This window comes from Nannobrachium achirus (assembly GCF_963921795.1).
Source record: "Nannobrachium achirus genome assembly, chromosome: 5".
Lineage (NCBI taxonomy): Eukaryota > Metazoa > Chordata > Actinopteri > Myctophiformes > Myctophidae > Nannobrachium > Nannobrachium achirus.
In genome coordinates this window covers 693,381-707,911 of record NC_137814.1, presented here as the reverse complement: position 1 = coordinate 707,911, position 14,531 = coordinate 693,381, and the positions used below count along the sequence as shown (strand labels likewise).

At 42.4% G+C, this 14,531-nt stretch overlaps 1 protein-coding gene across 1 annotated transcript in view; it reads left to right on the top strand.

The window, feature by feature from the left end:
• dnah9l (dynein, axonemal, heavy polypeptide 9 like) overlaps positions 1-14,531 on the top strand; it is a gene marked incomplete at both ends in the record, with an annotated part of 263,680 nt that overhangs the window by 168,012 nt on the left and 81,137 nt on the right. Inside the window, 5 exons of the mRNA XM_080727109.1 lie at positions 2,051-2,224; positions 4,270-4,474; positions 6,231-6,396; positions 9,049-9,151; positions 11,510-11,647. Of these exons, the coding sequence (XP_080583235.1) occupies positions 2,051-2,224; positions 4,270-4,474; positions 6,231-6,396; positions 9,049-9,151; positions 11,510-11,647 (786 nt within the window). The remainder of the gene's footprint in view (positions 1-2,050; positions 2,225-4,269; positions 4,475-6,230; positions 6,397-9,048; positions 9,152-11,509; positions 11,648-14,531) is intronic.

Genomic DNA, 14,531 nt, shown 5'->3' with positions numbered 1-14,531 from the left:
TCATCATTGATCTCAGGTGTCTTTCTGCTTCTTACTGAGGAGTAGTTGCTGCCAGGCTCACTAGCATCTCTACAGTATTGCCAGTGAGCCTGGCAGCAACTATCTGTTCCAATACCCCAGAAAAAGGAACTAAAGAGGAGCCACATGCAGAGCAAATTGCCAAGCTTCTTGCATGGCTGAGAGAGAGGGGTTTTGATTAGACCTTAAGGGCCATTGGAGGGGACTCAACAAATCTTAACACTGGTGTCAAAGCTGGAGTAATGCAGAAGCTGGAGCTGCACCTATAGGCAGAAAGCTGGTCTGGTTGGTGAGGATCTGCTGGTCTGGTACACACTGGTGAACTTCCCCTCCGCCAGGTGGTCATTGTTGAACTCGATGGTCCTAATCTGTCAGACAACACCATTGTCTGGACCAATAAGAAAGCTCCTTAATTCAGCTACAGAGCTGTCTGCCAAAGTCATTGAAGATCTCTCGACTGATCAACACTATGGCTATCATATTGTTTCTGCAGTCAGGGATGGAGTCGTTCCTGCAAGGCTGGCTCTGCTGGAGATTGGGCCAGCAAAACCACAGCCGCTGGCTCACCACAGCAAACAGACTTCTCAGGCTCTGGGTGTCAAAGCATGGATTGAGAGGATTGAATCAGAAAAAAAAACTGCAATCTATTGTGGAATACATTGTTGGAGTGTATTATCCGTGAACGGATAATACACTCACCAACCAGACCAGCTTTCTGCCTATAGGTGCAGCTCCAGCTTCTGCATTACTCCAGCTTTGACACCAGTGTTAAGATTTGTTGAGTCCCCTCCAATGGCCCTTAAGGTCTAATCAAAACCCCTCTCTCTCAGCCATGCAAAAAGCTTGGCAATTTGCTCTGCATGTGGCTCCTCTTTAGTCCCTTTTTCTGGGGTATTGGAACAGATAGTTGCTGCCAGGCTCACTGGCAATACTGTAGAGATGCCAGTGAGCCTGGCAGCAACTACTCCTCAGTAAGAAGCAGAAAGACACCTGAGATCAATGATGATGCTTCCAGCATTGCTGAAATGATTAGCTAGTCAGAAGATGTGCAGAGCCACCTCGCACCTGTACAATAAACACCTCAGAGTTGAATAATGTTATCAACACCCCCATGGAGGTACCTCACTGGCCAACATGCCACACCCAAAGTATTGAGAGGGTTGTCAAAATGGTGACTGAAGCTTCCTCCAATACTTTACTTCTCCCAGGAAAAGAGGGATGGAGGTATCAGGGATCAGGATACCAGCAGGAGGCTGATGTCCAAGGCTGAGTCAAAGCAGGACTTGTTCAACTTAGCAACATTCTGGAAGTGATATTTGATATCCTTAAGTGTATTCACTGTTATGCACTTAAATGGTTGATAAATAGGTACATTTGATTTGGCTTTGTCATTATAAAACATTTCCCTTGTGTCTTATAAAAATATCCTAAAAAGCGGTAAAAATCGCACATTTCTCCCTTTTTAAAGTACAAAATGATGTAGGTTAGAGTTATTCTATCCAAAAAAGAATTACATATTTGAATTCCCCATAAAGAAACACACAATTTAGACACCCCGCATGTTAAGATTTCATTTGGATTTTTCTATCTTATAAATGAGATAGAACGGGTACAATTAACAATGTAAAAATGCAAATTGATGTAGCTTAGAGTTGTCCTATCACGTTCTCACGCTGGTGGTGTAATGTGTGTGTGTGTGTGTGTGTCTAGCTCATGGACTACAGAGCAGAGTTCTCCAGGTGGTGGTGTAATGTGTGTGTGTGTGTGTCTAGCTCATGGACTACAGAGCAGAGTTCTCCAGGTGGTGGTGTAATGTGTGTGTGTGTGTGTGTGTGTGTTTGTGTGTGTGTGTGTGTGTGTGTGTGTGTGTGTGTGTGTGTGTGTGTGTGTATCTAGCTCATGGACTACAGAGCAGAGTTCTCCAGATGGTGGTGTAATGTGTGTGTGTGTGTGTGTCTAGCTTATGGACTACAGAGCAGAGTTCTCCAGATGGTGGTGTAATGTGTGTGTGTGTGTGTGTGTGTATATCTAGTTAATGGACTACAGAGCAGAGTTCTCCAGATGGTGGTGTAAGGAGATGCGGGCGGTGAAGTTCCCCTCTCAGGGAACGGTGTTCGACTACTTCATCGATCCAGAGAGCAACAAGTTCACTCCCTGGACGGAGAGGATGCTGCCCTTTGAACTGGAGCCTGATGTACCCTTACAGGTCTGTTACCACCTGACCTCTGACCCCTAACCCTGACCCTTTGAACTGGAGCCTGACGTACCCTTACAGGTCTGTTACCACCTGACCCCTAATCCCTGACCCCTAAACCCTGACCCTTTGAACTGGAGCCTGACGTACCCTTACAGGTCTGTTACCCCCTGACCTCTGACCCCTAACCCTGACCCTTTGAGCTGGAGCCTGATGTACCCTTACAGGTCTGTTACCCCCTGACCCCTGACCCCTAATCCCTGACCCCTGACCCCTAACCCTGACCCTTTGAGCTGGAACCTGACATACCCTTACAGGCAGTGCTTCATTTGTGGAGGAACAAGGGGTAACATGTCCCCCCAAATCTTTGATTGGATCCAGGACCTTCCCTGTCAATGAAAATAGTGCAGTTTGGTCATTTATGTTTTCAATTTCTTGTTTTTTTCTTGTAATTTTACTGATGTGGTTCTTTATAGCTATATACACACATAAGGTGGATTTATCTCGTAATCTAACTCCAGATCACGTTCTCGTTAAAACAAGCCCTTCTCTACCGGCCGTAACAAAGGCACGGATGGCCGCGATCGTCATTTTTCTGTTATGGGTTAAAGACAATACGATGGACCAGGAACCAGGAAGTGGAAAGGATCCTCGGAAATATGGAAAAAACAAATAAAAACCTTGGCACTGGTGATCAAATCATTGTTCAATCAACTGCAATCAATGTTAAATCTACAGTTAAAATCATAAGATATTAAGTCGACTAAAACTAGACTAAAACTAAATATTTTCAGTTGACTAAAATACGACTAAAACTAAAATGCATGTTAATCAAAAGACTACGACTAAAACTAAATCAAGATTTGCTGTCAAAAACAACACTTGGTTTCCATGTTCTTCCAGACTATCTGACCTTACTTCATAATGATCCTATGTTCTTTAGAATAAGAGGAAAGAGGCCGCACACTCTTCAGCCACGATGCAAATAATTTATTTACCAACGTTTCGACTGTTGCCAGTCTTCATCAGGGTTTAACAGAATGACAGAACAAACATCACTTTTATAGGGGCTGGGAACAAAGGTGGAGTCATCTCAAGGAGGTGTGCTCAATCTCCCCATCAACATGGGTGGGGTGGGTAATTGCTTATCACTGGCAAGTGAAGTGACTAAAAACCTGCTTGTGTGCCCATTGCCCAAGTGACTTGTACATCTGTTCATTTGTAAATATTAAAAAACGACAATATATATATATATATATATATATATATATATATAAACATTCTAGAACAATCTGAATATACATACATACACAATAGAATATAATAGAATAGAGTAAAATACAACAGTAAAAGACACAGTATCAAAAAACTCTCCAGTAGGAGGGGGCAATCAACAGGACTCATTTTGTGAAGAACTCATGACTGGGAGACTACACTATATAAAGGAACATCAACCTGTTTCATCTGTCTGTTTGACTCGTATTGGTCTGTGGAAAATAGGACAAAGTATCAATACACACATAGATAACTTAGAAACAGGAGTGAAAACAACTTGAGGAAACATAGAAAAAGAAAAAAAGAATAGACTATTCGCAATAATATTTTTCTATAGAAAATGTATATAATTCAAGCCTAGAGTTTGCAAAGAAAACAGGTTTAGGGAAAGGGAGTAGCTAGATAAGTCCTGGTTGGAATGACCAATGACGGACATTTTAGCTCTACTCACTCTCAAAGAAAATGTTCTTTAGACCCTGCTGGTCCAGAGACCCTCTACCTGACGTAGTGTTTCTATGTTAATGTTTATGTTCTTCCAGACCCTACTGGTCCTTTCATAATGTTTATGTTCTTCCAGACCCTACTGGTCCACACTCCAGAGACGCTGTGCCTGACGTTCTTCATAGAACTGCTGGTCCTTCATAATGTTTATGTTTTCATAATGTTCATATTCTTCCAGACCCTGTTGGTCCACACTCCAGAGACTCTGTGCCTGACGTTCTTCATAAACCTGCTGGTCCTTCTTAGTGTTTATGTTCTCATATATGTTTATGTTCTTCCAGACTCTACTGGTCCACACTCCAGAGACCCTGTGCCTGACATTCTTCATAAACCTGCTGGTGCACAGAGGGAAGCCCATCATGCTGGTGGGGAACGCTGGAGTAGGAAAGACCATCCTGGTGATGGACTACGTTTCCAAGCTCAACGAGGATTACATGGTGGCCAAAGTGCCGTTTAACTACTACACCACGTCAGCCATGTTGCAACGTGAGTCTTTAATTAACTGCTACACCACCTCAGTCCTTAACTACTACACCACGTCAGCCATGTTGCAACGTGAGTCTTTAACTAAATACTACACCACCTCAGTCTTTAACTGCTACACCACCTCAGTGAGTCTTCAGTTTCAGTTTAGTTTCAGTTTAGGCATTTAGCAGACACTCTTAATCCAGAGCGACTTACAATAAGCAAATTAATACATCAATACATCAACATCAATACATGAATTGCATAGACATATCAATCTTTAAAAAAATTACGTAGTTAAACTGAGCACCTAATCAGTAAAAAAGAACTTTATATCCACCTGTTTCCGTGAGAATTTACTGTAGCATTATTTGCGGGACACTTCCAGTTAACAGCAGACATACAAGCTTACATCGCGTCGCAGATGCAACCGTTGTGAGTTTGTAGATCACTCTCGTCTGCGGCGCCAGAAGCTGCCTGCACATTCTGCGCAATGCATGATGGGATGTTGGAAAGTTGTGGATAAAACCTAGGAATGCTATCTATCTTATATGGTCATTGGGCGTAGGCGAGTGCTACAGTAAGTGCTATGGGTTTAGGTGGAATCTGTCTTCAGACCACGGAGGTAGTGAGTCTGTGGGACAGGGAGTTTATTCCACAGTTTGGGGGCCAGGAGGGAGAAGAGTCTCGGACGAGTGGATTTTTGTCCTGGGGTTTTTAGCGAGGGTTCTGTCAGCATCCCTGTGTTGGCTGATCTGAGTGAACGGGTGGGGGTGTAGGGGTTGATCAGGTTTTGGAGGTATGGAGGAGCCGTACCTTTGGCTGCTTTGAAGGTCAGCATCAGTGTTTTGTATTCAGTGTGGGCCGCAACCGGGAGCCAGTGGAGGGAGCGGAGAACTTTCTTCTTCCATCCATCTTTCAATCTTTCCAGATGAACTTTATTTTGCCACATTACTCCTCCCACAGGTTTGGCGGTACGCACTCTGGCCATGATATCAAATGGACCGGCTTCATCGGGACTTGTTTTGCTCATTGATACGTTATATAGTTTAATTTATATAAATGTATTACATTATACATTTCCTACATTGACTTGAATGGGAAAATGCAAACTCTTTTACATTTCCCAAATATGGAGATGATCGGCATCATTGATGTCTGACGTCATAAACCACATGAGACTGACACAGTACAGTTGTGCCATTTCCCATGGCCTGACAGTGACAGTGTCTTCAGGGGATTTGCAGAAAATTGAGCTTGTAGATTTTTGCTATTTTTATGGCCTTCTTTGACTTCAATGTTTTAATCCACCTATGAAGGTGAATTCTGCTTTTCTATGGGAATGAAGTGGTCTTGCCATTTGCGGGTTTCTACAAAGATATGCTCCATAAGATATGTTCTCCATAAGATATGTTCTCCATAAGATATGTTCTCCATAAATAATTAGAAAGGAAAAACAGGGAAAGAAACCTGTGGAAAAAAATCATTTGCAGGACATTTTCATGAAAAGAGCAGTAAATACTGAAGCGTTGAAACGATACATCTGTATTTCCATATATAACCCTAACTCTGACCCTGTCTCTCCATGTGTCCAGGGGGTCCTAGAAGACCCTAACTCTGACCCTGTCTCTCCATGTGTCCAGGGGGTCCTAGAGAAGACCCTAACTCTGACCCTGTCCCTCCACTGTGTCCAGGGGGTCCTAGAGAAGACCCTAACTCTGACCCAGGGGGTCCTAGAAGACCCTAACTCTAACGCTGTCTCTCCACTGTCTCCTAGGGGTCCTTGAGAAGCCCTTGGAGAAGAAGGCTGGTCGAACCTTCGCCCCTCAGGGCACCAACAGGCTGATCTACTTCATAGACGACCTCAACATGCCTGAGGTGGACACGTTTGGAACGGTCCAACCTCACACTCTGATTAGACAGCACCTGGACTACAGCCACTGGTACTTAACCCTAACCCTAACACCTAAACCTAACATCTAACCCCAACCCTAACATCTAACACCTAAACCTAACCCCTATGGAACTGTCACACCCTGATCCGCCAGCACCTGGACTACAGCCACTGGTACACACCTAACCTTAACCTAACCCTAACCTTAACCTAACCTTAACCTAACCCTAACCAATGAAAGTTTGGGTCTCATTGACTTTACTATACAGGAAAAAAATATATATATACAAAAAATAAATTGCTTTAAGTTGCATGTGAGGGGTTAAACTAGGGTTTTGTGCATGATTCTGAGTCCATTGCAAGCATTTGTTTTGCATGAAAAAAAAAACGTTGGGTTAGGGTTAGGGTTAGAAAACGTTCCTTGGGCTAAAAACGGACGCACAACACTATGGTTTAGTGATGAGTCATCACTTTTTTTCACAGTTTTGTGGGAGCCGTTTTTTAGCCCAAATAATGTTTTTCGTGCAAAACAAATGCTTGCAATGGATTCAGAATCATGAAAAACCCATAGTTTGACCCCTCACAGATTTATTTGTGGGTATTTTTTTTCCTGTACAGTAAGTGAACGAGACCCAAACTTTCAGCAGCTGTCAAAAGTTCTCCTAGGGATTTTGAATTTCAAACTTTGTTAGATGTGTTACTAGAGACATTTACAAACACATTGTTAGATGTGTTACTAGAGACATTTACAAACACATTGTTAGATGTGTTACTAGAGACATTTACAAACACATTGTTAGATGTGTTACTAGAGACATTTACAAACACATTGGTGAAGACATTTCTTGGTAAAGAATTTATTCCCGGATTTGACATTATTGTGATAATACTCTCTGACTACCTGTGATGATTGACCAATAGAGTGTAGTCCAGGGCCAGGCAACCTTAGGCACGGTGCCAACATTGGCACAGAGGAGGGTGATCACCGGCACACTGGCAGAAGTGTGAGAGAGAATTCTTATTTTAAAAACAAATCTTTTTTTTTAAACGTGGTCAATTAAATGAAGTTCGCTAATGTATAGCAAATTACATCTTGCCCAAAATTCTACATTCATTAAAACGCTGAACACTAACTGGGGAGGGAGTCGGCGAGATAGGTTCTTTATTGCTCTGGGTCTAATGATTGTTATAACAATGTCCTGCCAATCAAAATATGACAAAATATTTGTCATTAAAATGTATGTTGACATTAGTCCAGTAATTTTAGGCCAAAATTAGGCTAAACCTAAAACAAATTGCAATAGTAGCAAACTCAACTGATTTTGTATCCTCATTATGTCCTTAGTGAGGGAAAAAAAGTCCCAAGGAATCCCATCAGGGGAAAGTTTTGAAAACGACCTACCTACCTTCACTTACTATACACTACACTATAAAGGAAAAAATGACTCCCAAAAAACCTGCTTTAACACTTTGCCGTCCGAAATAGAATGGTGGTTGGTAGATTAGCCGTGAAATTTCTATTATTGTATTGTGATCTGAGACATAATATTATACATGAGCCCGCCGCCCCTCCTTCTTGGACAGCGCCGTTGTTTTTTCTTTTTTTTTTCCCCCCAGGTCATTAGCTCACCGTGATTTTCTCGATCTCCGTTGGGATAGAATGGGGGTTTTGGCCGATCATCGATCTCCCCGTGCGTTTCGTGTGCGCGATCCGTTCACGTAAATGTCCCCGCAAATAATCCATGTGTGACTCAAGAACAGAACTGAAAATTTTCGCTAGCATAGCCCCAAGCATGGCTGCAGTAGGAGCACTAGTGTACAGACAGCAAACGGATGGCTGGGAGTAGCCTTGGAGAAGGAAAGGAGCTGACGTCACCTCTGCTTCATGTCAGACCGTGCATGAGCTATCAATGCACGAGTGGTGACTAGGGAAGGTTAGACGATCGCCGATTTTCGGATGAAAATCATTTATTTCGGTAAATACGGGAAAGTACGGGAAAAGACGATTGGCTGCCCCTCCCCCCCCAGGAAGTCCGATATAGTACGATTTTAACATTAAGGGGCTCCCCGTGGCTTACAAAGGGTTAAGTGGGATGTGAGGGGTCAAACTAGGGGTTTTTAATTATTCTGAATCCATTGCAAGCACTTGCACGAAAAACATTCCTTGGGCAAGAAATGGCCCCTCAAAACGATGGTTTAGTGATTTTCACAGTCTTTTGGGGTCCGTTTTTACCCCGAGGAATGTTTTTCATGCAAAACAAATGCTTGCAATGGATTCAGAATAATTAAAAACCCCTAGTTTGACCCCTCACATCCCACTTAAAGCAGTTTTTTTGGGAGTCATTTTTTCCTTTATAGTGTAGTGTATAGTAAGCGAAGGTAGGTATAGGTCGTTTTCAAAACTTTCCCCTGATGGGATTCCTTGGGACTTTTTTTCCCTCACTAAGGACATAATGAGGATACAGAATCAGTTGAGTTTGCTACTATTGCAATTTGTTTTAGGTTTTTTTCATATAACGACTGGACTACATGGCACACTGACTCTCTGGGAAATAAAAACGTGGCACTTCATTTCAAAAAGGTTGCTGACCCCTGGTATAGACCATGGTCAGGATGTGTCTGCTAGCATCATCACAACTTCTCAGTTGCCTGAGATGATTGGCAGCTTGTGATTGATTGACAGCAAGTGATTGATTGGCAGGTACGACAGACAGAGGCTGGTCCTGAAGGAGATCCATAACTGTCAGTACATCACCTGTATGAACCCTACCGCCGGGAGCTTCTCTGTCAACCCTAGACTGCAGGTAGAACCACCACACACACACACACACACACACGCACGCACGCACGCACGCACGCACGCACGCACGCACGCACGCACGCACGCACGCACGCACGCACGCACGCACACATACTGTGAATCTGCAGACCTCACAACTAGTTTATGGACATTACAGAGGCTTCAATCTGCAGGCCTCACAACTAGTTTATGGACATTACAGAGGCTTCAATCTGCAGGCCTCACAACTAGTTTATGGACATTACAGAGGCTTCAATCTGCAGGTCTCACAACTAGTTTATGGACATTACAGAGGCTTCAATCTGCAGGCCTCACAACTAGTTTATGGACATTACAGAGGCTTCAATCTGCAGGCCTCACAACTAGTTTATGGACATTACAGAGGCTTCAATCTGCAGGCCTCACAACTAGTTTATGGACATTACAGAGGCTTCAATCTGCAGACCTCACAGCTAGTTTATGGACATTACAGAGGCTTCAATCTGCAGGCCTCACAACTAGTTTATGGACATTACAGAGGCTTCAATCTGCAGACCTCACAACTAGTTTATGGACATTACAGAGGCTTCAATCTGCAGGCCTCACAACTAGTTTAAGGACATTACAGAGGCTTCAATCTGCAGGCCTCACAACTAGTTTATGGACATTACAGAGGCTTCAATCTGCAGGCCTCACAACTAGTTTATGGACATTACAGAGGCTTCAATCTGCAGACCTCACAACTAGTTTATGGACATTACAGAGGCTTCAATCTGCAGGCCTCACAACTAGTTTATGGACATTACAGAGGCTTCAATCTGCAGGCCTCACAACTAGTTTATGGACATTACAGAGGCTTCAATCTGCAGGCCTCACAACTAGTTTATGGACATTACAGAGGCTTCCAGATGTATAATGGCATCAGTAAGACATTGGTACTAAAAGCACCTCGTTAAAGGACCTACACCATGAATTTTCACTTTTTCTATTTTAAAACCTTTTTTTGGGGTCCCACGATTAATAAAATAAAGGGGCATTAATCATAATGGGGTTGTAAATCTCATGGTTTTAAGTAGTGATCCTCACAAAGTCCTATTTCTGACCGTTGTGTCTTTCTCTGGTTTTGGGCAGACAGAGATGAAAAGCTTTCCACGGGTTCTCAGAACAGTGCTGTTCTGAGAGTTGACGAGAGTGACGTCACTCTCGGATTCCCGTTTTTTTTTTCAGAGTCAAAAAAAAATTTTTTTTTCAAAACTTTTTTTTTTCAAAACTTTTTTTTTTCAAAAAAATTTTTTTTCAAAATTTTCAAACTTTTTTTTTTCAAAAAACTTTTTTTTTCAATAACTTTTTTTTTTCAAAAAAGTTTTTTGAAAAAAAAAAAGTTTTTTGAAAAAAAAAAAGTTTTTTGAAAAAAAAAAAGTTTTTTGAAAAAAAAAAAAGTTTTTGAAAAAAAAAGTTTTTTTGAAAATGTAACTAGGGGTTAATGTATTTTTTCAAAAAAAAATTGTTTTTGAAAAGTTTTGAAAAAAAAAATTTTTGAAAAAAGAAATTTTTCACCTCTTTTTTTTCTGGAAAAACCCCACTAGATGCGCCCCTGAGCAAACAGAGGCCGTTTTGGTATTGCAGCTGGAGAGCCTCATTATAGTAGAGCTAGAACAAACAAAAAGAATGGTCAGAGTGTTTTTTGAGGGTTAAAACCTGTCTAAGACTCAATTTTGAGCATATATTTATACAAAAAATATAGTTTTAAAAGCATGGTGTAGGCCCTTTAAGCCTCTTCCAAACTGTGATCAAATGTACAACCTCCTTCTAAAAAGATCACTTCTCTACTGTCCTCCTCATCAACAACAACAACATCTGGTCTCTTAGCTGTGACGTCTGCAAAGGCATCATTTCCATTATTGCACATGAATATGGCAAAAACACAGAGGGCTTTTATAGTGTATTACAGGGCAGAATCAGTCATCGCTACAAGCAATTCAATTCAATTCACTTCAATTTTATTAGAGTGTCAAATCATAACAAGTTATCTCAAGACACTTTACAAAGGCTAAAGAGTTGTGAGAGAGAGAGAGAGAGAGAGAGGGGGGGGGAGGCAGAAGGGGGAGAGAGGGAGGGAAAGACAAGGGAAAGGGTAGGGAGGGGTGGGGGGCAGGAGGGGGGTAATAATACATTCTATTTGTAGCACACGTTATATTTGTGACAGATCTCAAAGTGCTACATTCAAAGTGCTTAACTTTGACAGCCATACATTCAGGTTGTAAAATGGGAACATTTTACATTTTATTTTATTTTGTGTGTGTGTGCGTGTGCGTGTGCGTGTGCGTGTGCGTGTGCGTGTGCGTGCGCATGCGTGTGCGTGTGTGTGTGTGTGTGTGTGTAGAGACATTTCTCAGTCTTCTCAGTGAATTTCCCCACCCCCGATGCTCTGGCCACCATCTTCTCCAACATCCTGTCAGCTCACTTCCTGCAAGGAGGCTTCAGCTACGGAGTGTCAAGATCTGTAGGAACACTCATCCAGGTCTGTCTTTCTATTGGCTGATCTGTAGGAACACTCATCCAGGTACCTGTCTTTCTATTGGCTGGTCCAGGTACCTGTCAGTCTTTCTGTCTTTCTATTGGCTGGTCCAGGTACCTGTCTGTCTTTCTGTCTTTCTATTGGCTGATCCAGGTACCTGTCAGTCTGTCTGTCTGTCTGTCTGTCATTCTATTGGTGCGTTCAAAGCTAGATAGTATGCAGTGGCGTCAGTTCAGAAAAAAGCTAGGGTATGGCAACACGACTGGTGTCAAAGACACCAGTCGTGTTGTCATACCTTAGCAACAGGCATGATACATTTACTTTAAGAAGTACATTCTATTTTTTTCTGCGGTTCCTTAGGCTGGATATGGCAGCCTGGAACGGTTGTTCAAGTGCAGCTAAACTTGGCATGTTAGTAAACGTGCCACAATTAACCATAATGCATTGCACCTGTGCAGCTGACCTGCAGAACCTGGGAATATACCATTCTGTCAAGATGGGGAGAATACAAGTGTGGAGAATATAATTATAATACCTTGTTAGATTTTGCATTTGTAGTTATTTTACTGTAATTTAACAACATAATAACCAGCACAGACAGACAAAGAGACATTCATGGATTTTTATTTAAAAGTAACTTTTATTCTCCCCCCTGGACCCAGGCCAGGGTATGGCAGCTGCATACCCCTGCCATACCCAATTGACACCCCTGGTTCCGCACATCCGCCAAAAACCTTGGTGTCACCTTAGATAGCACATTCAAATTTCACAAACAAATTAACTCAGTTGTCAAAACCAGCTTCTTCCAACTCCGCCTCCTAGCCAAGGCCAAGCCTTTTCTACCCAAGAAACAACTAGAAATGGCAACACATGCCTTCATCACCCAAAGGCTCGACTATTGTAACTCCTTATATAGTGGCATAGACCAGTCGTCCCTCAGACGACTACAACTGGTCCAAAACGCTGCTGCTCGCCTGTTGACTGGCACTAAAAAACGCGAACATATAACCCCGGTCTTAGCTTCACTCCATTGGCTTCCCGTAAAATTCCGCATTGATTTCAAAATTCTCCTTTTCACATTCAAATCCATAAATGGTCTAGCCCCTAAATACCTCTCAGATCTCCTGGAACCCTATGTCCCCGCCAGAGTCCTCAGATCTGCCGACAAACAGCTGCTGGTCGAGCTGATTTCTAAAAAAACTACTAGAGGGGCCCGCGCTTTCGCGGCTGCAGCCCCTAGGCTATGGAACGGCCTGCCTTTTTCGATTAGGACTGCTCCATCCATAAGTGTTTTTAAATCTCAGGTTAAAACTCACCTATTTTCTTTAGCTTTTAATGTCACCTAAGTTCCTTTTAATGTACCTACGTTCCTTTTTAATGTCTTGTACTGCACATGTGTTGTGCTCTTGTTGCCTTTGTTATAATGTACATATGCTTGCTTTTATTGTTTGCTCCTGCTCTCACTGCTCTGACTGTACAGCACTTTGGTCAATCTCGGTTGTTTTAAATGTGCTTTATAAATAAAGTTTGATTTGATTTGATTTGATTCAAACCTGGATAGTTCGAGCGGCGCGATTCCATACAAAGTGAACACTAAGACGAGACAACGCGCGACCGGGCCGCTAACAAGCGCGGCACGAATGAGCCAAATGGGGCGGCGCAACCAGCGCGAATGGTGGCTTCGGTATCTTCGCCCCCAGTTGGAAGAATCCAAGTGAAGCGACCTTCGCTTCCCCCCGACTCCACCCATTGCGTCCTGACAGCCAATCAGTGTTGAAAATGATTTGGGTGTTTGGTTTTGGGACTCCTTTTTTTCCGGGTGTTCCGCCTTGATTCTGACGTGATATAATCGTTTTCCAACTCTTTTAACAGGCAGCTATATGTCTCCATAAGAACAGATTAATTAACTCATTGGATGTCCACATGGTGCCAACGCGCCAAACTCTTTGATGTTTACGTGTGCCCACGACGCGTTTGACGCGTTGTACAGTAAACTATACTGTACTGTAGCTACTGCACTTGGCTACCGCGGTGATGAAACAAACTCCATTTCCCAACATGCAGCGCGCAATTACGTCACCCGGACGTGCTGTCTGGCTCGTTGACTTCCTGTTTAGCGGCTGCACAAAAATGCTGTTTTCTCCGGATTCTTTTACTTTTTTCATTTTTTTTCTCAAAACGGCAGCCTCTTCTACCGGCCGTAACACAAACACTGTGGCTCAGAATTGATAAAAAACGGTCCTGACTGAAAGAAAAGATTTTCGCGAAATAAACAGGACATACTCGGATTACATTTACTCGGATTACTTTTTTCGCCAGTACTTCGAAGGTAGGTAAAATGGCGGGTTGCCATGGGCACCAGCAAACACAACACGTCGAAAATTCTGGGCACCCGGTGTGTTAATAACGTGTTTAACCCTTTCAGGTAGCTCTATGTCATTAATAAAGTGTTTAACCCTTTCAGGCAGCTATATGTCATTAATAAAGTGTTTAACCCTTTCAGGCAGCTATATGTCATTAATAAAGTGTTTAACTCTTTCAGGCAGCTATATGTCATTAATAAAGTGTTTAACCCTTACAGGCAGCTATATGTCATTAATAAAGTGTTTAACCCTTTCAGGCAGCTATATGTCATTAATAAAGTGTTTAACCCTTTCAGGCAGCTATATGTCATTAATAAAGTGTTTAACCCTTTAACAGGCAGCTATATGTCATTAATAAAGTGTTTAACCCTTTCAGGCAGCTATATGTCATTAATAAAGTGTTTAACCCTTTCAGGCAGCTATATGTCATTAATAAAGTGTTTAACCCTTTCAGGCAGCTATATGTCATTAATAAAGTGTTTAACTCTTTCAGGCAGCTATATGTCATTAATAAAGTGTTTAAC